At 41.1% G+C, this 24,630-nt stretch overlaps 1 protein-coding gene across 3 annotated transcripts in view; it reads right to left on the reverse strand.

The window, feature by feature from the left end:
* Positions 1-24,630, reverse strand: part of kars1 (lysyl-tRNA synthetase 1) — a 43,096-nt gene that overhangs the window by 13,433 nt on the left and 5,033 nt on the right. For 2 of the 3 annotated variants that reach the window (XM_070898202.1, XM_070898203.1), the window contains exons 2-9: positions 19,400-19,586; positions 16,503-16,644; positions 15,691-15,856; positions 8,685-8,778; positions 6,894-7,080; positions 2,134-2,259; positions 1,562-1,681; positions 163-325 (exon numbers count right to left, since the gene is read on the reverse strand). In XM_070898202.1, coding sequence (XP_070754303.1) covers positions 163-325; positions 1,562-1,681; positions 2,134-2,259; positions 6,894-7,080; positions 8,685-8,778; positions 15,691-15,856; positions 16,503-16,644; positions 19,400-19,542 — 1,141 coding nt within the window. In that variant the 5' untranslated portion in view covers positions 19,543-19,586. The remainder of the gene's footprint in view (positions 1-162; positions 326-1,561; positions 1,682-2,133; positions 2,260-6,893; positions 7,081-8,684; positions 8,779-15,690; positions 15,857-16,502; positions 16,645-19,399; positions 19,587-24,630) is intronic. The other variant, XM_070898204.1, reaches the window with a different exon arrangement.

Raw genomic sequence — 24,630 nt, forward strand, 5'->3', positions numbered from 1 at the left:
TTACTTTCCAGCGAGATACGAGGGGAGGGAAACAAACTAAGATCACATCACCCAGAAATAACAATCATTCTTCTTAAGATTTGTAACATTAAACAATCTAGAATATTAACAAATGCAATCTTCCTATGATTTCAGACCACCACAAAGAATCATATTACTAACCGGAAAGAAGTTTCTCAGTGATTTGCATCAGGTCATTATAATCAGCATAGGCCATGTAAAACTCGCATGTGGTAAATTCTGGGTTGTGAGTGAGATCAATGCCTTCATTCCTAAACTGGCGGCCAATTTCATACACTCTGTCAATACCTCCCACAACCAACATCTGAAAAGTGAAAATACAATTAATTTGAGATCCTCCTTGGATTATACAACAGCCAACTGAAACTATTGCTTTCTACAAGTTAGGTTATAACTCAAAACCACAAATTGCAATCACAGATTGTATATTTATATGAAAGACAATTTATTTTATTACAAACTTACTCTCGCACACCCAGCAGTATTTTCATAAGGGAGAAACTGTGCAGAATACAATTTATAGGATTTAGTATGACGTGAGCTTTTTTAAATATAGTTTCTAAATTTTCATTGAATATTTATTTCTAAATATATCCCTTCATTTTTAATTTAAAAGTGCTATTATTTAGACCCATTCATCAAAATATTTACACTTTCTACAAACAAAAATTTAAACAGTTAAATAAATGACAAACCGGTTTCAAATTTATGAAACAAAATGCTGTCATTCAAATTTTTCACGATATACTATACATCCTTCTGAAAAATCTGTACACAAAACTGCTCATACTCTTAATGTCTTTATAGGTGAAGACAAACATTAATACGCTCAAACAAGTATAGGCTTCCAAATAGTAAATAATGTTCTTCCTCCCATGTTTTATTGCATTATATTGATATGGTATACATACAAATCTGGAGGTCTATATTGAAACAAGTTCCTGTAGAAGGAACAGTTAATTTACCATAACATTTTATTAGTTATCAGGAATGAAATGAAAAACTTTCTGTACACAACCTCTTGTGCACTGGAAGATTTTTTTAAATGATGAAATTTTTATCATGCTATATTTTTCTGCAATGTAGAACCAACTAGTCGTGTAACATACAGAAGCTAGGATTATAAATTGAAACTATGGATATGGCAAATTAAAAACTCATCTCCAAGTCAGAAGGTACAAGCCCCACCCCGAGACTTGAACACATAATTTAGACTCACACTTCAGTGCAGTACCAAGGGAGCGCTACACTGTCTTTCAGATGAGACATTAAATGAAGACGTCTTAGATGGACGTAAAAGATCCCATAGCATAATTCGGAGAAGAGCAGGGGAGTTTTCCCGGTATCCTGACCAACATTCATCTCTCAACCAACATCACTTACCTGGTTATTTATCCGATTGCTGTTTGTGGGACCTTGCTGTGTGAATATAGGCTGCTACATTTCCCTACATTACAAGTGCAACTACAGTTCAAACGTAAAAATATGAAACATGCTGTATAAATTCACATTCTTCTTTCACATCAGTCGATATTTATACCTTATGGTAAAGCTCTGGAGCAATTCGCATATACAAATCCATGTCTAACTCATTATGGTGTGTAATGAAAGGCTTGGCTACAGCTCCACCTGGAACTATATTCATCATGGGTGTCTCCACCTGTAGGGAAGATTAAATTTACATAAATTAGTGCGACACTGGATTCCATCAAGTAAAATCGAATGTACAATAGGGTTCCACTAAAAAGCAAATTACGACAAGGTTGTTAAAATCCCATTTAACTAATATAATGTTCACATCCAGAAAACATCCAGTAATAACAGTTCATGTGTTAAAATATTCATCAAATCTGCTGAAATTCTTAGCACACTCCTTTAGTTCTAGAGAGACCAGATTATCAAAGGAGAATCAAGCACCTTTAAAAGGAGTTTATAAATAACTATTTTCTTTCCAACACACTGGCTTAGAGTTTTGAGGCAGACTGGATAAAATGCATCAACAGCCAAAGATACAATTTTAAAACATTTCCACAGCAACACTCTCACCTAAAAATTATCAAAATATGTTATTCAATAATTTGATAGATTTATGAAAAAGATAAAGAAACTTACCTCAAGAAATCCCAGATTGTCTAAAAACGTCCGTAGATAGGTGATGATTTTGGACCTGTTGATGAATTTCTGCCTCACATAATCATTTAAAATCAGATCCAAGTATCTCTGACGATATCTAGTTTCCTGTCAGAAGTTAAGAATAATAAACACACATTCCAAAAAAATTCATGGAAAAGAAAAAAATATATAGAAATATAGAAAATAGGAGTAGTAGTAGGCCATTTGGCCCTTCGAGCCAGCACCACCATTCAATATGATCATGGCTGATCCTCTATCAACACTATATTCCTGCTTTGTCCCCATACCGCTTGATGCCTTTTGTTTCTAGAAATCTATCTATCTCCCTCTTAAATACATTCAGTGACTTGGCCTCCACAGCCTTCTGTTGTAAAGAATTCCACAGGTTCACCACCCTCAGTGAAAACATTTCTCCTCATCTCAGCCCTAAATTTCCTACCCCGTATCCTGAGACCGTGACCCCTTGTTCTAGACTTCTCAGCCAGGGGAAACATCTTCCCCACATCCAGTCTATCCATCCCAGTCAGAATTTTATACGTTTAAATGAGATCTCCTCTCATTCTTCTAAACCCTAGTGAATACAGGCCTAGTCGACCCAATCTCTCCTCATACGACAGTCCTGCCATCCCAGGAATCGGCCTGGTGAACCTTCGCTGCACTCCCTCTATGGCAAGTATATCCTTTCTAAGGTAAGGAAACCAAAACTGCACACAATACTCCAGGTGCGGTCTCACCAAGGCCCTGTATAACTGCAGTAAGACCTCCTTGCTCCTGTACTCAAATCCTCTTGCAATGAAGGCCAACATACCATTTGCCTTCCTAACTACTTGCTGCACCTGCATGTTTGCTTTCAATGACTGGTGTACAAGGACACCCAGGTTCCTCTGTACATCGTCACTTCCCAAGCCATCACCATTTAAATAATACTTTGTCCTTATGTTTTTCCTACCAAAGTGGATAACTTCACATTTATCCACGTTATACTGCATCTGCTTTCCCACTCACTCAACCTATCTAAATCGCCTTGCAGCATCTTTGCATCCTCCTCACAATCCCACCTAGTTTTGTGTCATCAGCAAAATATAATATATTTATATATATATGTACCCCACTCGTCACTGCCCACCACCCTGAAAAGGACCCATTTATTCCTACTCTCTGTTTCCTGTCAGTTAACCAATTTTCAATCCATGCCAATACATTACTCCCAATCCTATGTGCTTTAATTTTGCACACTATCCTCTTATGTGGAACATAACAGTCCAGAATATCATATTTATACTTTCAAAAAATGTCAGTATGCTACGAATCAAGAAGCTGGACAAGCAACTTATTCCCAAGCAGCTGAAAATGTGCTCCGTTACTGGATGCTCAAAGATGCACATGTGACAATGGGCTGATTTCCCTCCCCTGAATTCACTTAGTATCTTCTACTGTATCTTAGTATCTTAATAGGCTGGAAAGCTTACCACTACTAGAACATGAAGCACCAGTGAAGCTAAATCATTAAGAAACAGTAATTATATAGGGTTTTAAACACACATATGGCCGTTATTGCAGTATGCAGTTCATCAGAATTTGGTATCCATTATATGCATTTTTATTATCCTGAGACTGACCTATTACTTTATGGTGTTTGCAGCAGCTGGATGAACTTCAGGCAATATCATTTACATTTAATCGGTTGTTTCTTTTTGTCTTAGTGATGGTCTACAGAGCAGTAGTGATACCTTCCCTCATATATGCTTCTGAGACATGGACTATATACAGCAGGCGCATCAAAGCACTGGAAAAGTACCACCAACGCTGCCTCCGGAAGATCCTGCAAATCCATTGGCAGGATAGGCGCACCAACATCAGTGGTCTCGCCCAGGCCAACATCCTCAGCATTGAAGCACTGACAACGCTCAATCAGCTCCGATGGACGTGCCACGTCGTCCGTATATCCGATACAAGACTCCCAAACTAAGCGCTCTACTCTGAGCTCCGACACGGCAAACAAGCCCCAGATGGGCAGAGGAAACCCTCAAGGCCTCCTTGAAGAGTTCAAAATCCCCACCGATACCTGGGAATCCCTGACTTAAGATCGCTCAAAGTGGAAGAGAATAATCCGTGAAGGCGCAAACACCGAGTCTCTTCGCCAGGAGCAAGCGGAGACCAAGCGCAAACGGCGGAAGATGTGCAAGACAACCCAGGCACTTCAGCAAACTGGTACTTCAACAAACCGGCACTTCAACCACCATCTGTCCAACCTGCGACAAGAGACTGTAGTTCCCGCATTGAATTCATCAGTCATCCGAGGACTCATTTTTAATATGGAAGCAAATCATCCTCAACTCTGAAGACTGTCTATGATGATGTGTGAAGAGGGTAGATCAAGTTTTAGGCTTAATGGAATCAGATGTCCTGGATGAAGGGACTGAGTGTAATGTAGCCAAGTTTGCTGATGATACAAAGATGGGTGGGAAAGCAAATTGTGAGGAGGACACAAAAAATCTGCAAAGGGAAATAGACAGGCTAAGTGAGTGGGCAAAAATTTGGCAGATAGAGTATAATGTGGCAAAATGTGAGGTTATCCACTTTGGCAGAAATAATAGAAAAGCAAATTATAATTTAAGTGGAGAAAAATTGGAAAGTGCTGCAGTACAGAGGGATGTGGGGGTCCTTGTGCATGAAACACAAAAAGTTAGTATGCAGGTACAGCAAGTAATCAGGACGGCAAATGGAATGTTGTCCTTTATTGCAAGGGGGATAGAGTATAAAAGCAGAGAAGTCCTGCTACAACAGTACAGGGGTATTGGTGAGGCCACACCTAGAGTACTGCGTACAGTTTTGGTCTCCTTATTTAAGGAAGGATATACTTGCATTGAAGGCTGTTCAGAGAAGGTTCACTAAGTTGATTTCAGAGATGAGGGGTTGACTTATGAAGATAGATTGAGTAGATTGCGTCTATACTCATTAGAGTTCAGATGAATGAGAGGTGATCTTATTGAATGAGATAATGAGGGGGCTCGATAAGGTGGATGCAGAGAGGATAGTTCCAGTCATGGAAACTAAAACTAGGGGACATAGTCTCAGAATAAGGGGACGCCCATTTAAAACTGAGATGAGAAGACATTTCTTCTCTCAGAGGGTTGTAAATCTATGGAATTCTCTGCCCCAGAGAGCTGTGGAGGCTGGGTCTGAATATATTTAAGGCGGAGATAGACAGATTTTTGACCGATAAGGGAATGAAGGGTTATGGGGAGCGGGCAGGGAAGTGGAGCCGAGTCCATGATCAGATCAGCCATGATCTTATTAAATGGTGGAGCAGGCTCGAGGAGCCATGTGGCCTACTCCTGCTCATATTTTTTATGTCCCTGATCCTTCTTCGGACAGCAATCCGAGAGAGGAAACATACCAAAAAGAACCAATTGTGTCCTAGGCATATTGAAAATATACCTTGTTCAAGCAGGGTTCAATTACAGGCAGTGAGGGATAGACGAGCAGAATATGACAAAGTTCACTAAGTTCTGGATGAAGGCGGCTGTATGGGAGTGTCTCAGCAGGTGGTGGCTTAGCACCTCTTTTAAGATTTCATCCTTAAAGGGATGAATCTTAGGCTGGGCCAAAATACATGATGCAGTTCTTCCAGCACATTACTTTTATTAAATAATAACAAGCAAAACGATGACTTAAGAGTTAAAAAGTCTAAGATGTAATAATGGTCTCAACAAAGAAATTGTGCACTTTGAGTGGAAACCAACAGAATTGTATTGTAAAAAACAGCTTGTTAATAAAAATGAGTTAAGTGTTCTTTCAAAAAAGCGAAAGATTCATTACTAAGTGGTGTAGGCATAAATATAGTGCAGTAGGTATTATTTGAATAAGAGAACACATGCAGCTCACCATCATCAGTGAAGTAGTGTGCATACATATGCATCCTGCCAGATTTAATCTGGGAATATTGTATGCAAATACAGGTTGAACCTCCCTTATCCAGAACCCTCGGGACCAGGCCTGTCCGAATAAGAGATATTTCCGGATAGGGGGAGGTCACATGTAACCTCCCCTTATCCGGAAATATACCTCATTCGCAACAGGCCAGGTCCCGTGGGTTACGGATAAGGGGATGTCACGTGTTTTCAACAGTTTGCACTCCCAGTGGGGGGGCCGGGGGGGGAGGTTAGGGGGGCGCGGTGAGGGAGGGAAGCCAGCACTGATTCGACGCTGCAGCAGTTGGCGGGTCGAACGGGCCCCGAGGTGTAGGCGGGCCCCTAAGGTGTCGGCTAGTCGAATGGACCCCTAAGGTATCGGCGGGCCGTCGGGCCCCGAAGGTGTTGGCTCCGAAGTTGGGGTACATTTATTTTTCATTGGTATGTAAATTTTTTACCGGCCACTTTGTGCGCATGCACCACCCGGAGGCCGGGAATGGTTCCGAACAAGGGAGTTACGGATAAGGGAGGTTCAAACTGTATAAAAATAATAATGGGTTGAGCTTTGGAGACTTCAGATGAAAACTGGATGAGCAAATTGGAAAGCTATAGGTTTTGCTAATTCTAACTTAAGCAAACTGAACAAAGATAAGAAACACAAATTTTGGCTTTGGATTATATTTTTTAACATGTTGAATTAGCTTTTAGAAATTTGTCAAAAAGAAATTCAAATACAATTCACTGGTCTTTCTCACAGGGTGCGATTTATAGTTTGTTTGACTTTGACACCATAAAAAGTCATTTTTATTTGAGTACTGCATTTACCTTATCTCGGAGTCCAAAGTGCAAGTGAGGCAGCATATGCAGGCAGGGAGATAGAAGTTTCATCTCATTGGGGATAATACTCAGCTCTCCTTTTTTTGTCTTTCCTGGGTTTCCTTGCACTCCAATAATATCACCACGGCGCAGTTTGTTGTTTACCTTAATGAATTCCTCTTCAGAGTTATAATTTCTAAAATGATTGGTAAAAAAAAAAGTCAGTAAAATCTTAAACAAGGCTCATCATGAATTGCACACTTAAAAAAAAATATTTAATCCTGTTTACCAGTGTTGCATAAAAGTTTCCTAATTCCTACAGTATACATTATACAGCACTTTCCAGGTACGTGCAACTAATAGAAGATACAGTTAAACTCAAAAGCTTCAGTGTGAAAAGGAAAAAGAAAGATTTGCAATTATATAATGCCTTTCACAACCTCATGATGTCCCAAAGCACTTTCCAGCCAATGGAGTACTTTTTTTGAAGTGTAGTCACTGTTGTAATGTAGGAAACACAGCAGCCAATTTGTGTACAGCAAGATCCCACAATCACCAATGTGATAATGACCTGATGATCTGTTTTTGGTGATGTTGATTGAGGGATAAATATTGGCTAGGACACCAGGGATAACTCTCCACTTCTTCGAAATAGTGCCACGGGACCTTTTACTCCAACTGAGAGAGCAGACAGGTGCCTTGGTTTAACGCCTCACCCAAGAAACAAAATTAACTATTTTTGGTGGTGGTATTAAGCACAGCAAAATAAAAAATGTTTTTAAAAGAACATTCCAGCAATTTTAAGTTTCAAAAGCAAACAAACAAACTGAATATGTAAAACACAATCCTAGTTGCAGTATTTCGCAACTTAAACTGAAGGACTGTAAGATAAATTCTGTTCATTCAATATTTTGCCAATTATCAACTTCATGATGTCTCTTCATATTCATACAATTAAGGAAATGGGTTGTGCAGTTAGGACATGTTGGAGTTCAAATTCTATGCAGCAAGCGTGCTTTCTATGTTGCTGTTAGAATCAATGCCAAACGACTGGTAGGCACATTTGCTCACTGCCTGCAAATTGACACAGTGGCAATCTCACAGCGATACTATAAGAACAGCTGCTGTAAGAAACATAAAAATTCAAACTAATGCAATTGGAGAGGAGATTCAGGCCCATTTTTAGTGAACAGTAGGAGCTTAACTTTACAGCAGATCACGCTATATTAATCTGCGAGTGCTTGATGATTACATTGGGTGTCAAAGTACCAACACCTCATACAGTAATAAGCACCAAGGTTGTTTGAAGGAATTCATTTTTCAGCTGTCTACTGAAGCAAAAGTGCCACTTGTTTCAAGCAGTACTGATCAGCAATTGTACTTGATTTGCTACGGTGCAACAGTTACTGGGGGCAAAGCACTTTACACCTTATTTGTTGTCACTAATAGATACTAGAACTGGAGCATTGCTCTTCGAAGGGAAACGTAATAAAGCACAGCGACTCTCTGAAAGATTTAATGAATTTTTCAGAGTTAGTAGATACATAACCACCCTCATCGCTCAGATAAATCAAACTTTCCTGTCTATTTGAATTATTCCAAAGAATAGCTTGGTTCAATCTGGAACTTAACTCCTATTAAAGTCAATGAGAATATATCTGTACCTGGAACAAACTTACTTAGGCAAATTTTAGAAAGTTTTACTCTTGCACTGAATAGCTCGTGTACATACAAATTGAATCTGTATAAATCAGAAGGTTTAATTCTCCTTATAAATAGCATCTGTACAATCCAACTTACTTGGAATTAGCCATGACTTGTAGTTTGACTCCTTCACCACGGAGGTCATAGAAAATTAGTTTGGTACCGGAGGTTCTCTTAGCATGGACACGACCTAGAAAAGATAAGAGATACAAAATGCTTCAATATAAACTTAACTCACAAAGCACACTGATCAATATGAAGTCACAAAACCCACAAATTAATATGTAAATCAGTAAAAATGGGTGCTGTATTGAATGAAGAAAAGAAAATTAAATTTTTGCAACAGAACTTCCAGTCTAGAAAATGAATAGGATTTCTCAACTCAGTTTTGTTTACATCTAAAATTGCAACAGCAATATTGAATAATCAGGATGTGCTTGCACATTTAGTTGTGCTAAGTTGGAAAGATGGGATTTTCCTTTTTTGCATAAGTTATTCAATTTCAATTAGTAGATAGTAGTCAATGATAACCAAACTGATTTATGAGCAATTATGATTGAAGTCGTCCATTCGCCACAACCTTAATTCTTACTCCCAAATCTCTCTCTACCACATAATTAGGAACATAGGATCAGAAGTAGGCTATTCAGCCCCTCAAGCCTGTATCCCTCATGGTTGACCTGCACCTCAATTCCATTTACCTGTCCTAGACCCATACCCATTGGTACCCTTACACAAGAAAAATCTGTATCTCAAAACTTGAAAATTTCAGTTGACCCAGCATTCACAGCCCTTTGGGCGAGTGAGTTCCAGATTTCCACTACCCTGTGTGTGGAAAAAGTGCTTCCTGATTTTAGTGCTAAACTCTTTGTTCTGGATTCTCCTCACGAGAGGAAATAGTTTCTTTGTACCTACCCTACTGAATCCCTTAATCATTTTAAATACCCCGATTAGATCATCCCTCAACCTTCTAAACTCAAGGGAATACAAGCCATGTTTATACAAACTATCCTCAAATGTTAACTCTCTGGTGAATCTGCACTGTACCCTTTCCAAGGCCAATATTATTTTCCTGAAGGTCAGTGCCCAAAATGGAAAGCAGCACTCTAAAGGGGGGGCTGGCCAAGGCTCTGGACAACTGAAGCATCACTTCCTCACTTCTGAACTACAACCCCCTTGAGCTAAAAGGCCAATATTCCATTAGCCTTTTTGATTACTTTTTGTACCTGTGCACTAGCTTTTAATCATTTGTGTATATGGACACCAAAATCCCTATGCTGCTCCACAGATCCTAATCACTCATCATTAGGAATATATTCCACTTTGTCTTTCTTAGATTCAAAGTGGAGGATCTCACGCTTCCCACATTGAAGTCCATCTGCCATAGATTTTTCCACTCAGTCATAAGAACATAAGAACACAAGAAATAGGAACAGGAGTAGGCCATTTGGCTCCTCGAGCCTGCTCCACCATTCAATATCATGGCTGATCTGATCTTGGCCTCAACTCCACTTCCCAGCCGGCTCGCCATAACCCTAGACTCCCTTATCATTCAAAAATCTGTCTATCTCCACCTTAAATATATTCAATGACCCAGCCTTCGCAGCTCTCTGGGGAAGAGAATTCCAAAGATTCAGGGAAGAAATTCCTCCTCATTTCCATTTTAAATGGACGACCTCTTATTCTGAAACTATGTCCCCAGTTCTAGATTCCCCCATGAGGGGTAGCATCCTCTCTGTATCTACCCTGTCAAGCCCCCTCAGAATCTTATATATTTCAATAAGATCACCTCTCATTCTTCTAAACTCCAATGAGCATAGGCCCTACCTGCTCAACCTTTCTTCATAAGTCAACCCCGTCATCTCAGGAATCAACCTCGTGAACCTTCTCTGAACTGCCTCCAATGCAAATAAATCCTTCCTTAAATAAGGAAACCTAAACTGTACGCAGTACTCCAGGTGTGGTCTCACCAATGCCCTATACAGTTGTAGCAGGACTTCCCTACTTTTATACTCCATCCCCCTTGCAACATTCCATTTGCCTTCCTAATTACTTGCTGTACCTGCATACTAACTTTTTGTGTTTCATTTAAGGGTTAAGTCATGGCAGGAGAGCTCAGACCCATGTCATGCTCCTCCTGTGCTATGTGGGAAATCAGGGACACTATGTGTGCGGGAAGTGTGTCCAGCTGCAGCTTCTGATAGACCGCACGACGGCACTGGAGCTGCGGATGGACTCACTCTGGAGCATGCGCGATGCTGAGAATGTTGTGGATAGCACATTTAGTGAGTTGGTCACACCGCAGGTAAGGGTTAGGACAGATAGTGAATGGGTGACCAAGAGACAAGGCAAGAGCAGGAAGGTAGTGCAGGAGTCCCCTGCGGTCATCTCCCTCCAAAACAGATATACCGTTTTGGATACTGTTGGGGGGGGATGACTTACCAGGGGAAGGCACCAGCAGCCAGGTTCATGGCACCATGGGTGGCTCTGCTGCACAGAAGGGCGGGAAAAAGAGTGGAAAAGCTATAGTGATAGGGGACTCTATTGTAAGGAGAATAGATAGGAGTTTCTGCAGCCGCAACCGAGACTTCAGGATGGTATGTTGCCTCCCTGGTGCAAGGGTCAAGGATGTCTCGGAGCGGCTGCAGAGCATTCTGGAGAGCATTTGTCGTGGTACATGTAGGTACCAACAATATAGGTAAGAAGCGGGAAGAGATCCTACAAGCTGAATTTAGGGAGCTAGGAGTTAAATTAAAAAGTAGGACCTCAAAGGTAGTAATCTCTGGATTGCTACCAGTGCCACGTGCTAATCAGAGTAGAGGGAGCAGGATAGTTAGAATAAATATGTGGCTTGAGCAATGGTGCAAGAGGGAGGGATTCAAATTCCTGGGACATTGGAACCAGTTCTGGGGGAAGTGGGACCTGTACAAAAGGGACGGTTTGCACTTGGGCAGGACTGGAACTGATGTCCTGGGGGTAACAGTTGCTAATGCAGTTCGGGAGTGTTTAAACTAATATGGCAGGGGGATGGGAACCTATGCAGCGAGACAGGGCGAAGTAATATGGAGTCAGAAACAGATGGTAGAAAGGTAAAAAGCAATAGTGGAAGGCCGAGTAAACAAAGGCAAGAAACAAAAAGGGCCACACTACATCATAATTCTAAAAGGCAACGGGTGTTAAAAAAAACAAGCCTGAAGGCTTTGTGTCTTAATGCAAGGAGTATCTGTAATAAGGTGGATGAATTAACTGTGCAAATAGATGTTAACAGATATGATGTGATTGGGAGTACAGAGACGTGGCTCCAGAATGATCAGGGTTGGGAACTCAACATCCAAGGGTATTCAACATTCAGGAAGGATAAAATAAAAGGAAAAGGAGGTGGGGTAGCATTGCTGGTTAAAGAGGAGATTAATGCAATAGTTAGGAAGGACATTAGCTTGGATGATGTGGAATCGATATGGGTAGAGCTGCAGAACACCAAAGGGCAAAAAACATTAGTGGGAGTTGTGTACAGACCTCCAAACAGTAGTAGTGATGTTGGGGGAGGGCATCAAACAGGAAATTAGGGGTGCATGCAATAAAAGTGCAGCAGTTATCATGGGTGACTTTAATATGCATATAGATTGGGCTAACCAAACTGGAAGCAATACGGGGTGGAGGAGGATTTCCTGGAGTGCATAAGGGATGGTTTTCTAGACCAATATGTCGAGGAACCAACTGGGGGGAGGCCATCTTAGACTGGGTGTAGTGTAATGAGAGAGGATTAATTAGCAATCTCGTTGTGCGAGGCCCCTTGGGGAAGAGTGACCATAATATGGTGGAATTCTACATTAGGATGGAGAATGAAACAGTTAATTCAGAGACCATGGTCCAGAACTTAAAGAAGGGTAACTGTGAAGGTATAGGCGTGAATTGGCTAGGATAGATTGGCGAATGATACTTAAGGGGTTGACAGTGGATGGGCAATGGCAGACATTTAGAGACCGCATGGATGAACTACAACAATTGTACATCCCTGTCTGGCGTAAAAATAAAAAAGGGAAGGTAGCTCAACCGTGGCTATCAAGGGAAATCAGGGATAGTATTAAAGCCAAGGAAGTGGCATACAAATTGGCCAGAAATAACAGCGAACCCGGGGACTGGGAGAAATTTAGAACTCAGCAGAGGAGGACAAAGGGTTTGATTAGGGCAGGGAAAATAGAGTACGAGAGGAAGTTTGCAGGGGACATTAAGACAGACTGCAAAAGCTTCCATAGATATGTAAAGAAAAAAAGGTTAGTAAAGACAAACGTAGGTCCCCTGCAGTCAGAATCAGGGGAAGTCATAACGGGGAACAAAGAAATGGCAGACCAATTGAACAAGTATTTTGGTTCAGTATTCACTAAGGAGGACACAAACAACCTTCCGGATAAAAAAGGGGTCAGAGGGTCTAGTAAGAAGGAGGAACTGAGGGGAATCCTTATTAGTTGGGAAATTGTGTTGGGGAAATTGATGGGATTGAAGGCCGATAAATCCCCAGGGCCTGTTGGACTGCATCCCAGAGTGCTTAAAGAGGTGGCCTTGGAAACAGTGGATGTATTGACAGTCATTTTCCAACATTCTATAGACTCTGGATCAGTTCCTATCGAGTGGAGGGTAGCCAATGTAACCCCACTTTTTAAAAAAGGAGGGAGAGAGAAAACAGGGAATTATAGACCGGTCAGCCTGACATCAGTAGTGGGTAAAATGATGGAATCAATTATTAAGGATGTCATAGCAGCGCATTTGGAAAGAGGTGACATGATAGGTCCAAGTCAGCATGGATTTGTGAAAGGGAAATCATGCTTGACAAATCTTCTGGAATTTTTTGAGGATGTTTCCAGTAGGGTGGACAAGGGAGAACCAGTTGATGTGGTGTATTTGGACTTTCAGAAGGCTTTCGACAAGGTCCCACACAAGAGATTAATGTGCAAAGTTAAAGCACATGGGATTGGGGGTAGTGTGCTGACGTGGATTGAGAACTGGTTGGCAGACAGGAAGCAAAGAATAGGAGTAAATGGGTACTTTTCAGAATGGCAGGCAGTGACTAGTGGGGTACCGCAAGGTTCTGTGCTGGGGCCCCAGCTGTTTACATTGTAAATTAATGATTTAGACGAAGGGATTAAATGTAGTATCTCCAAATTTGCGGATGACACTAAATTGGGTGGCAGTGTGAGCTGCGAGGAGGATGCTATGAGGGTGCAGAGTGACTTGGATAGGTTAGGTGAGTGGGCAAATGCATGGCAGATGAAGTATAATGTGGATAAATGTGAGGTTATCCACTTTGGTGATAAAAACAGAGAGACAGACTATTATCTGAATGGTGATAGATTAGGAAAAGGGGAGTTGCAACGAGACCTGGGTGTCATGGTACATCAGTCATTGAAGGTTGGCATGCAGGTACAGCAGGCGGTTAAGAAAGCAAATGGCATGTTGGCCTTCATAGCGAGGGGATTTGAGTACAGGGGCAGGGAGGTGTTACTACAGTTGTACAGGGCCTTGGTGAGGCCACACCTGGAGTATTGTGTACAGTTTTGGTCTAACTTGAGGAAGGACATTCTTGCTATTGAGGGAGCGCAGCGAAGGTTCACCAGAATGATTTCCGGGATGGCGGGACTGACATATCAAGAAAGACTGGATCAACTGGGCTTGTATTCACTGGAGTTCAGAAGAATGAGAGGGGATCTCATAGAAACGTTTAAAATTCTGAAGAATGTTCCCAATGTTGGGGAAGTCCAGAACCGGGGGTCAGAGTCTAAGGATAAGGGTAAGCCATTTAGGACCGAGATGAGGAGAAACTTCTTCACCCAGAGAGTGGTGAACCGGTAGAATTCTCTACCATAGAAAGTTGTTGAGGCCAATTCACTAAATATATTCAAAAAGGAGTTAGATGTAGTCCTTACTACTAGAGGGATCAAGGGGTATGGTGAGAAAGCAGGAATGGTGTACTGATGTTGCATGTTCAGCCATGAACTCATTGAATGGCGGTGCAGGCTTGAAGGGCCGAATGGCCTTCTCCTGCACCTATTTTCTATGTTTCTATGTACAAGGACCCCCAGATCCCTCTGTACCTCAGCATTTTGTGATCTCTCCCCATTTAAATAATAATTTGCTTTTTTATTTTTCCTGCCCAAATAGATAACCTCACACTTTCCTATATTATACTCCATTTGCCAAATGTTTGCCCATTCACTTAACCTGTCCATATCCCTTTACAGATTCTTTGTGTCCTCCTCACAACTTGCTTTCCCACCCATCTTTGTATCAGCAAATTTGGCTACATTACACTTAGTCCCTTCATCCAAGTCATTAATATGGATTGTAAATAGTTGAGGTCCCAGCACTGATCCCTGTGGCACCCCATTAGTTCCAGTCTGTCTTTGTCTCTTTGAAACTGCTGTTCCCATTCACACAAAGTAATGTGCTTCCTAACATACGGTCATCTGCAAACTTGAATATACAACTCTTTGTTCCTTCATCCAAGTCAGTAATTTAAAACCTTTGTTTGTGACTCTCCCTTCTCCCTTTCAAAACTAATATTAAATTCAAACATATTATTGTCACTCTTTGCAACATGTTCCTTTCATTTCAAATTGTTAACTAATTTTGGTTGGTTAATCTTCACTAAATCCAGTAATTACCTATTCCTTTGTCAGTTCTAAATCATACTGTTCCAGAAAATTATCCTGAATATGTTCTACAGAATCATTCGCTTTATTATTTGACCTATTCTGCTTCTCCCAGTCTATGTGAAAATTAAAATCCCCCATTATAACCATTTTGTTTTTGCTATATGCATCCCTTGTTTACCATCACTTCCTTGCTGTGAGCTCCCAGGTCTCCCTGTTCCTGCACCCATTTTCAAATTGTTGAGTGTATACTGCCTCTCCTCATTTTTCCTTCCAAGAATCTCAATTTTCTTTTTAAACTTCCACTCCATTTATTAATACTATAGTTTGGTGATTGTGCTGAGGTTTATTTAAGTTTGTGACTGTCTCCACAACCATTTTCTGGTATTAACTTTGATAAAAGTTTATTTTAAGAAAAGTAAAATCTAAAAGTAAATGATTTGAAAACATCTCACCTGCCACAGACAAAGTTACATTAGAGAGTTGTTCACCAGGCTGCAGATTATTATATTTGTCAATGAACTCTGTTAAGGACATATCTACATGGAATTTATGAGGGTATGGATTCTCATTAGTCTCCTTCAGTTGCTGGATGGCCTGTGTACGAATTTTGTAGTATTGCTGAAAAAGAAGAGTATAAAACATGTTGCAACATATTCCATGAAAACATGCTGGAGACGTTTTAAATAATATAGTATAGGCCTTTAACATAGAAAAATGTCCAAAGGTGCTTCTCAGAAGCATAAATCAGACAAAAGTGGAGTCTGAGCCAAAGAAGCCAATATTAGGAGCAATGACCAAAAGATTGTCCAAAGCAGTAGTTTTGAAGGATGGCCTTATAGGAGAACAGGGAGGTGGACAGCCAGAGAGATTTAGGGAGGGATTTTCAGAACATAGGACCTAGATGGCTGAAGGTACAGGCGCCAATGATGTGGGGGAAAAAAAGGGAGATGCACAAGAGGTTAGAGATGGAGAATTGTAGACTTAAGGGTAGGGAGGTTGATGGGCATGATGGGGGGAAATTAAAGATATGGATGGGTACTCTGGTACTCAAAATTGCGGGGAAAAAGTTGAACAGAACCATTATTACGGTTAATCAAATCAAATGTTTTTAAGCTATAACCCCATCCCATCAGAGTCTCCTCCAATGGAATTCCTTCCAACATCACAAAAATTCTTTGAACCACACTACTTGACAGATGTAGTTCATGGCTCATTTCTATTACAGGATGCTGCGTTAATCAGATTTTTGAGTCTTCACACATACATTAGGATCAAGGATTTCTTCATCTTCATTTATGTCAAATCCATCCTTTTTGGCTTCGCAAACTTGCTCAGCAACAACTTCTTTCCGTTTAATTTCCTTCTCAGCAGCTTTCTTCTCTGCCTTCAAACGCCTCTTCAGCTCACTACAGAAAATACAACGTGGAAATGCAAAATCAATTCCAAAAGTAAATCAGCTCAACAGATTTAGCCCCAAGGGATTTGCTGCTCTTACGCTGCATTAAGTTATTTTAAAACTAAAGGCAAATAGGGTTGGTACCATCTTTCCAACTACCTGCAAAGTTCCTTGTATTCTTTGTACCGCTAATAAATATGAGGCGGACATAGAAAAGAAAAGCGCATGAAAATATTCCACAAATAGAAGTTACTGGATGCACACGATTAAATAGTAAAAACAAAATAAATTAAATCTTAATGTGTGTTTTTTTTTAAAGAAAGCATCACTCTTGTAATTTTAATACAAAAGAACTTTCAGGATAGAGCTCGCAGCAAAGAAATGCAAAACCTGTAACCTGTCCTAATAAAACATCAATATTGAACATCTACCTCCAAAGAGTTATAAAAATATCAAGTTTTAAAAAACTGGAAGTCCATCATGAAAATCAGTTAAAGAAATTGAAACTAGATTAGTGGGTATAAATCATCACAGAGGCAGAGTGTATATACATAGTAAATGAAAATTGGGTGTGGAGGATCACACATTTATACTGTAACCTGCCTAATTTCCTATCATTTAAGGAACGAAAATTGGGTGGTGTAATGTATGCACCTGTGAGTATGCTCACAGATGGTGGAAACATTTTAACGAAAAGAGTTGTAGAGCTGTTGATCCATCAGCCAGTCCAGGTAGCGGGCAGTCGAGGGGGTCGTTCAGCCCGACTGCCTGCCTCTCTTCCGCGGTTACATCCGAGCCAGGGTGTCCCTGGAGATGGAGCATGCAGTGTCCACCGGTACGTTCGCGGCCTTCCGCGAGAGCTGGGCGCCGGAGGGACTGGAGTGCAATCATCATCCCCGGCAACCAAATTTGAATTTGAATTTATTGTCTAAAGTTTAATTTGTTTCAGTTGTCGGTTTTAGTGCCCCCCCAAACCCCCTTTTAGCCAGAGGACACTTGTATAATTTGTGTTTCTAGTGCCCTCAGGAGTGTGCCCCCCCCCCCACACTTTAATCAGGGGGAACTTGATAACAGCTCCATAATATTTTGAGTTGTGAAAGGAGTCGGGGGTCCCCAATGGAGTTCTCTCCACGCGGGAGTACTCCCTTTATTTATTGGGGAAGTGAGCGGGGCCCAGGAGAGGCGTGAGTTCGGGGCCCAGAACGGGCCAGCCCACAATGTGTGTGCGTACTAGGTCCGTGCAGCAGAGCTGGTCTCCAGTCGTCTTGGTTAATCCTTGCCACTGGACCAAGACCTCTGTTAAGCCAGTGTGGTGGCTGGTGTTCAACAGCCACCACACGTTAAAAAAATCCACACGCAGGCATCTTCCACCCTTCAACATGTAGTTCGGGACCTGGAATATTAGGTCCTTCATTGAAATACCTGCAAACTCATCCCTTTTTGGCATGGAAGCAAGTCATCCTCAATACGAGGGACCAATATGCTGATGATGATGATAATGAAACTAATTAGTGTGGGGAGGGATCAGGTGAGCAAAAATGTTAAAAAGTCAAAGAATAAGGAGAAGGCAATAGAGCAGGGTAGCACTGGGGGAATTGAAAATCAAGAGCGTGACAGGAAGGGACAGAATGTATAAACATAAGAGTGCATCAAAAAATTGGGGTCAACGCAGGAAAAAATGGTAAAAAAACAAATTAAAAAGCTCTTTATCTGAATGTACGCAGCCTTCATAACAAAATAGATGGAGTGACGGCACAAATGGGTATGATCTGATAGCCATTACAGAGACGTGGTTGTAAGGTGACCGAGGCTGGGAACTAAATATTCAGGGGTATTTGATCATTCGGAAGGACAGACAGAAATGAAAAGGAGGTGGGGTAGCTCCGTTAATAAAGGATGGGATCAGTGCATTAGTGAGAAACGATATTGGCTTAGAAGATCAAGATGTTGAATCAGTTTGGGTCGAGATAAGGAATAACAAGGGGAAAAAGTCACTGGTGGGCATAGTCTATAGGCCCCCTAACAGTAGCTACACTGTTGGACAGAGTATAAATCAAGAAATAATGGAAGCTTGTAAAAAAGGAACGGCAATAATAATGGGCGATTTTAACTTTCATATTGATTGGACAAAGCAAATTGGCCAGAGTAGCCTTGAGGAAGAGTTCATAGAGTGTATCCGGGATAGTTTCCTTGAACAGTACGTTGCGGAACCAACCAGGGAGCAGGCTCTCTTAGATCTGGGTGCTGTGTACTGAGACAGGATTAATAAACAATCTCCTTGTAAAAGATTTTTCATAAAATGTGACATTAACAAGCCTGTTGAGGTGAAAACAAATAAAAGATTAGAATGATACAGTAATGAGCAGCATTTTAAGTAGGCATTTGTAAATTGGTTTTTTTTCCAGCTACCCTTAACCCAACTAGTCCCATCTCCCTCCAGATTAGCTACGGGGCCTTTGTGATAATGAACCTGTCCGTCAGTGCACAGAGACCTCCTTACCTGTGCGTAGCCTGATGCCATTTCTTCAAAATGGCATCAGGCTACGCACAGGTAAGGAGGTGCAGCTGCAGTTCACACAGACCAGCAGTTTCAAAAATGAGCAGGAGTTCCACTTTGTCAAAAACGATCAATTTTTATTTTACTTCATCATGCCAATGAGGTTCTATTCCTGTTCAGGGAAATTCAAATGCTCATTTATGATGAAAAAAGGTTGGATACTTGAGTAAATTTAGAACGTCTGAACATGAAACAATGCACCACCAACCTTTTTTCATCATGCAATCGCTTCTGGAAAGGAGGAGTAAAGGAAGTAATGCTGTGCATTGGCACCTTTCCCCAGTGACCCCTGACCTTGCAGATTTCGACTACACGTAGCCCCAGAAGCCTATGGATACTTCTGGCCATCATAATGAACTGCCAGAGTGTTGTTCCATTTACAAAGCATTTAATACCTAGTGAAAGACAAAATAGATAGAATCAGACTATTAAAGCTCAAAACAGCATCAATAGTTTGCTTAAATCTAATTACTGTAAAGTGAGCCACTAAACTCTGATTCAATCATTGTGTTCCGCCATCGTGAAAATGTTAAAATACAAGAGCTGCAAGGAGAGTAGGATATAAAAGATAAAACTTCAATATGTTCAATAAAAAAGAGATCATTGCAAAAGTGGGAAAAAAATTAAAGCATGCATATTTTCATGAGCCATCAGGTTGAAGAGAATGAGCCAGATTTTGCTGTAGAAATAACAGTGAGGCTAACAGCCCTCGTCATTAAGGTGTAAATCAGCAACTTCCAGCAACCACACGTGCAATTAAACACAGAAATCAGGAAGTTGCTCTCCGAGTTGGCCTGTTTCGCCACATAACAGTATCTCATGGAGAGACTCGTAACTCTGATTCAATCATTGTGTTCCACCATCGTGAAAATGTTAAAATACAAAAGCGGCAAACCTGTCCCACCCTCCCTTACCCTCAACGACTATTTGTCCCACCTATGACAGGGACTGTGGTTCTCGTATTGGTCTGTATAGCCACCTAAGAACTCAAGTTAAGAGTGGAAGCAAGTCTTCCTCGATTCCGAGGGACTGCCTATGATGATGATGATATTGAACAGCGTGAAGCAGCTGTACTTACCGCATAGATATAAACTAAACTCGCCAGAAAAAGTTACAGCTTGTCCATTGCAGTGCAGGTACTCTTTTAGCAGTGTAATAAGTGTTAATTACTGCCAAACAACATATCTGGTACTGAAAATAAACTTTAACAAGTGTGGAGTCTCATTCCTTCTGCTTTTAATTATTGTTGGGAGACTTAAAAAAAAATTCTTTTTTTTTTAAACTTTTACATTCTGTCTCTTATCTCTCTCATTCCAATGTTTCTTTCCCTCTCTTTATTTTGCTTTCTATACCTGATTTGACATTAATATTCTAAATGGACAATTTCTGGTTCAGACTCTGTGCTGTTCATTCACGATTTTTCAATTTGATTGGTTAATCAGATACACAGTTGCTTGCCCTGGCCCTGTAGAGGGCATTATGCTGAAGTGCCTCGCTAATCACAGCTATTTTATAATGAAATAAGTTCTTTGGATCAATGCAGCCATTTGCTATTTAAATAAAGAAACCAATTAGATCCAAAATCTGATACTATTTGAAAATTAAGACAAGGAAAACAATACTGAATCCATCACAGTTCAAATGCATCACTTAAAGCATGAGCGATACTAATGTTCCTAGAGTTTCTTAAAAACTTTAAGCATATTGAAGCTTCAAAGCAAAAGATAGACTGAATCATCATAGATCAATGTCCTGCAGAATGGCAAACTTAAACATCAAAGCTTTCTTCAGTTTTATTGACACTGTAAAAAGTAATTACTGCACTTGATCCCTGCAGCGAAAGTTAGTAATCTATAGAAGTGAGTGGTTTCTGGGGAGGAAACAGAAATTCTGTAATCAGGGAATAGATGGACACTTTTGTAGTTACAAGAGAGTCTAAAGGGTGTTTTGATCCCCAGGTATCAAGATAAGGAATGTCATGAAGTGGGTGCAAAGGATTTGAGAGGGAAAGGGAACAGTCAGAATGGTTCATAATGAAACCAATAACAAAAGAAATAGAACCGGTTTTGTAAAGTGGGTTTCAACAATCAGGGGACAGATTAAAGAGCACAACCTCAAGGATAGCTATCTCAGGGAAATTCCAGGTACCAGTTGGCTGCCAATACATGTGGTTGTAAAGATACTATGGAAAGGAATGGTTTTGATTTCTCGAACAATGGGACCAGTTCTGGGAATAGGAAATTCCAGTAAAGGGTGGAGAAGCTTTCTGTGAATAAGGTTGAGGTCAATTGGGAGTGTAACTAGTGCTGAGGGCAAGTTTCAAACATGATGGCAGGAGGTAAGAAACAAACTAGATGAGGAAGCAGCAAATAAAGCAAAAGGGTCAAGGAGTGTATGAATGATTAGAGAGAAAACCAGGACAGATCAGAAGGAAAGATTAAAAAAGTAAGATTCAAAAATAGAGGTTTGAGTTGCATGTGTGAAAATGGACACAGTATTGTGAATAAAATTGGTGAGCTAAAAGCACCATTTGCTGTGGAGATGTGACTTAGGTTAGGGCAGAACTGGGAACTGAACATTCCTAGTAGCAAACCATTAAGGAGAGGTAGAGTGAGGAAAAAGGAGGAATCACAGAATGGTTACAGCACAAAAGGAGGCCATTCGGCCCGTCGAGCCCATGCCAGCTCTCTGCAGGAGCACTTCAACTAGTCCCATTCCCCTGCCCTTTCCCCGTAGCCATACAATTTTTTTCCTTCGGGTACTTAACCAATTCCCTTTTGAAAGCTATGATTGAATCTGCCTCCACCACCCTTTCAGGCAGTGCATTCCAGATCCTAACCACTCCCTGTGTAAAATTGTTTTTTCCATGTCATCTTTGGTTCATTTGCCAATCACCTTAAATCTGTGTCCTCTGGTCCACGACCCTTTCACCAATGGGAACAATTTATCTCTATCTATTTTGTCTACACCCCTCATAATTTTGAATACCTCTATCAAATCCCCATATAATTTTGAATACTTCTATCAAATCCCCTCTCAACCTTCTCTGCTCCAAGGAGAACAACCCCAGCTTCTCTAGAATATCCACGTAACTGAAGTCATTCATCCCTGGAACCATTCTCGTAAATCTTTTCTGCACTCTCTAAGGCCTTCACATCTTTCCTCAAGATGATTAGAGTTCAGACTAGACATATTCCCACAAGACAGGTGGTGCAGATAAAACTGCCATTATTAAACTTATTAATCTCCTCCACAGCAAATGGTGCTTTTAGCTCACCAATTTTATTCACAATACTGTGTCCATTTTCACACATGCAACTCAAACCTCTATTTTTGAATCTTACTTTTAAATAACTGGCTGAATAGAGATGAAAATTGGAACCAGTATTGTGAATAAAATTGGTGTGGTCCTGGGACTGAAAGGATACAAGAGGAAGAGGTGGAGGAGTTAGACAGGATAACTATAGATATGGAATTAGTACTGAAAGACTGGTGAAACTCAAAATGGAAAAAGGTACAGGTCCTAGGTGCTAAGCATCCTAGAGAGAAAACAGCAGAGGCTCTGACTGTCTTTGAAACATCCTTTAAAATACTTCCAATTATATAGCGCCTTTCACGACCATCAGAAGTCCCAAAGTGCTTTACACCAATGAAGTACTTTTTGAAGTGTAATGTAGGAGACGCAGCAGTCAATTTGCACATAGCAAGCTCCCATAAACAGCAATATAATGACCAGATAAATATTTTTTTTAGTGATGTTGATTGAGGGATAAATATTGGCTAGGCCACCCCTGCTCTTCTTAGAAATACTTTTACGTCCACTCGAGAGGGCAGACGGCACCTCCAACAGTCCAGCACTCCTTCATACTGCACTGGAGTGTCAGCCTAGAGTTTTTTGTGGTTAAGTCACTGGAGTGGGAATATGAAAGCTATACCAGTGGACTGGACAGTTGCCAATGTTGCACACCAGCCACCACACGGACTTGACAGAGCTAGGTCTTGGTCCAGTGGCAAGGGTTACCCAAGACTAACTGGAGACCAGCTCTGGCCCATGCTGCCTCTGGGCCCTCACCTCTTCTAGGCCCCAGATTCATGCCTCTCTTGAGCCCCGGTCACTTACCTCTACGGACTCTTGCCGCTCCTTCGCCCCTGTGCACGCTGACCTAGATTGGTTCCTGCGTTCTGTAATGTCTCGATTTTAAAATTCTCACTCGTGTGTTCAAATCCCTCCATGGCCTTACCACCCCCACCCACCCCGCCTATCTCTGTAACCTAATCCAACCCTACAAACCTCCTAGAACTCTGCATTAGAATATTTTTGAAGTGCAATTACTGCTGTTACTTCGGTAAACTTAGCAATTTGATGGTGTTGATTACGGAACCGAGACTCGCTATTCTTCTGGGAATAGTGCTGTAGGACCCTTTTACCTGCACTAGAGTGGGCAGAGCAGATGTTGGTTTAATGTTCAATTTGCATCCCCGAATTCCTCTTCCGCACCGCCCCCCCCCCGCCCCCCGCAAACACCATCGTCAGCCGTGCCTTCAGTTGTCTAGGCCCAAGCTTTGGAATTCCCTTCATAAACCTCTCCGCCTCCTTTAAGACATTTCTTAAAACACACCTTTGACCAAGTTTTGGTCACCTGACCTAATATCTTACGTGGCTTGTTGTCAAAGTTTGTCTGATAATGCTCCCATGAAGCACCATGAGACGGTTTACTACATTGAAGATGCTATACAAATACAAGGTGTTGTTGACATACTTACATCAGTAAAAAAAAGAACAAAAAATTGTATTTATGTGGCATGTTATCACATCCTCAAGATCTTAAAACATTCTATAGCCATTAGAATACTTTTGAAGTGCAATTACTGCTGTTACGTCGGTAAATTCAGCAATTTGCAGACAGTAAGATCTTGGATTTTTTTGATGGTGTTGATTAGAGAACCGAGACTCGCTATTCTTCTGGGAATAATGCTGTAGGACCTTTTGCCTGCATTAGAGTGGGCAGAGCAGATGTTGGTTTAATGTTCAATTTGAAAAGGACATCTTTTTGACGGTGGAGCACTGTTACATATGATTTTTTGTAATATGCATTCTCAAGATATGGCATTGCTAACAAAACTAGCATTTGTTAATCACCAATTGCCTTTACAAAAGGATGATGGCGAGCCGCCTTAAACCGCTGCAGTCCATGTGTTGAAGGTTCTCCCACAGTACTGGTAGGGAGAGAGTTCCAGGATTTTGACCCAGTTCCAATGAAGGAACGAAGATATATGTCCAAATCGAGATGGTGTATGACTTGGAGGTGATTGGTGGCCTTTCACCCCACCAGCCTCAACAGATCATCCTCCGCCATCTCCAGCGTGATCCCACCATCAATCACATCTCAGCATTCCGAAGCGACCGCTCCCTCCGCGACACCCTGGTCCATTCCGCAG

This window comes from Pristiophorus japonicus, chromosome 13, assembly GCF_044704955.1.
Source record: "Pristiophorus japonicus isolate sPriJap1 chromosome 13, sPriJap1.hap1, whole genome shotgun sequence".
NCBI lineage: Eukaryota > Metazoa > Chordata > Chondrichthyes > Pristiophoridae > Pristiophorus > Pristiophorus japonicus.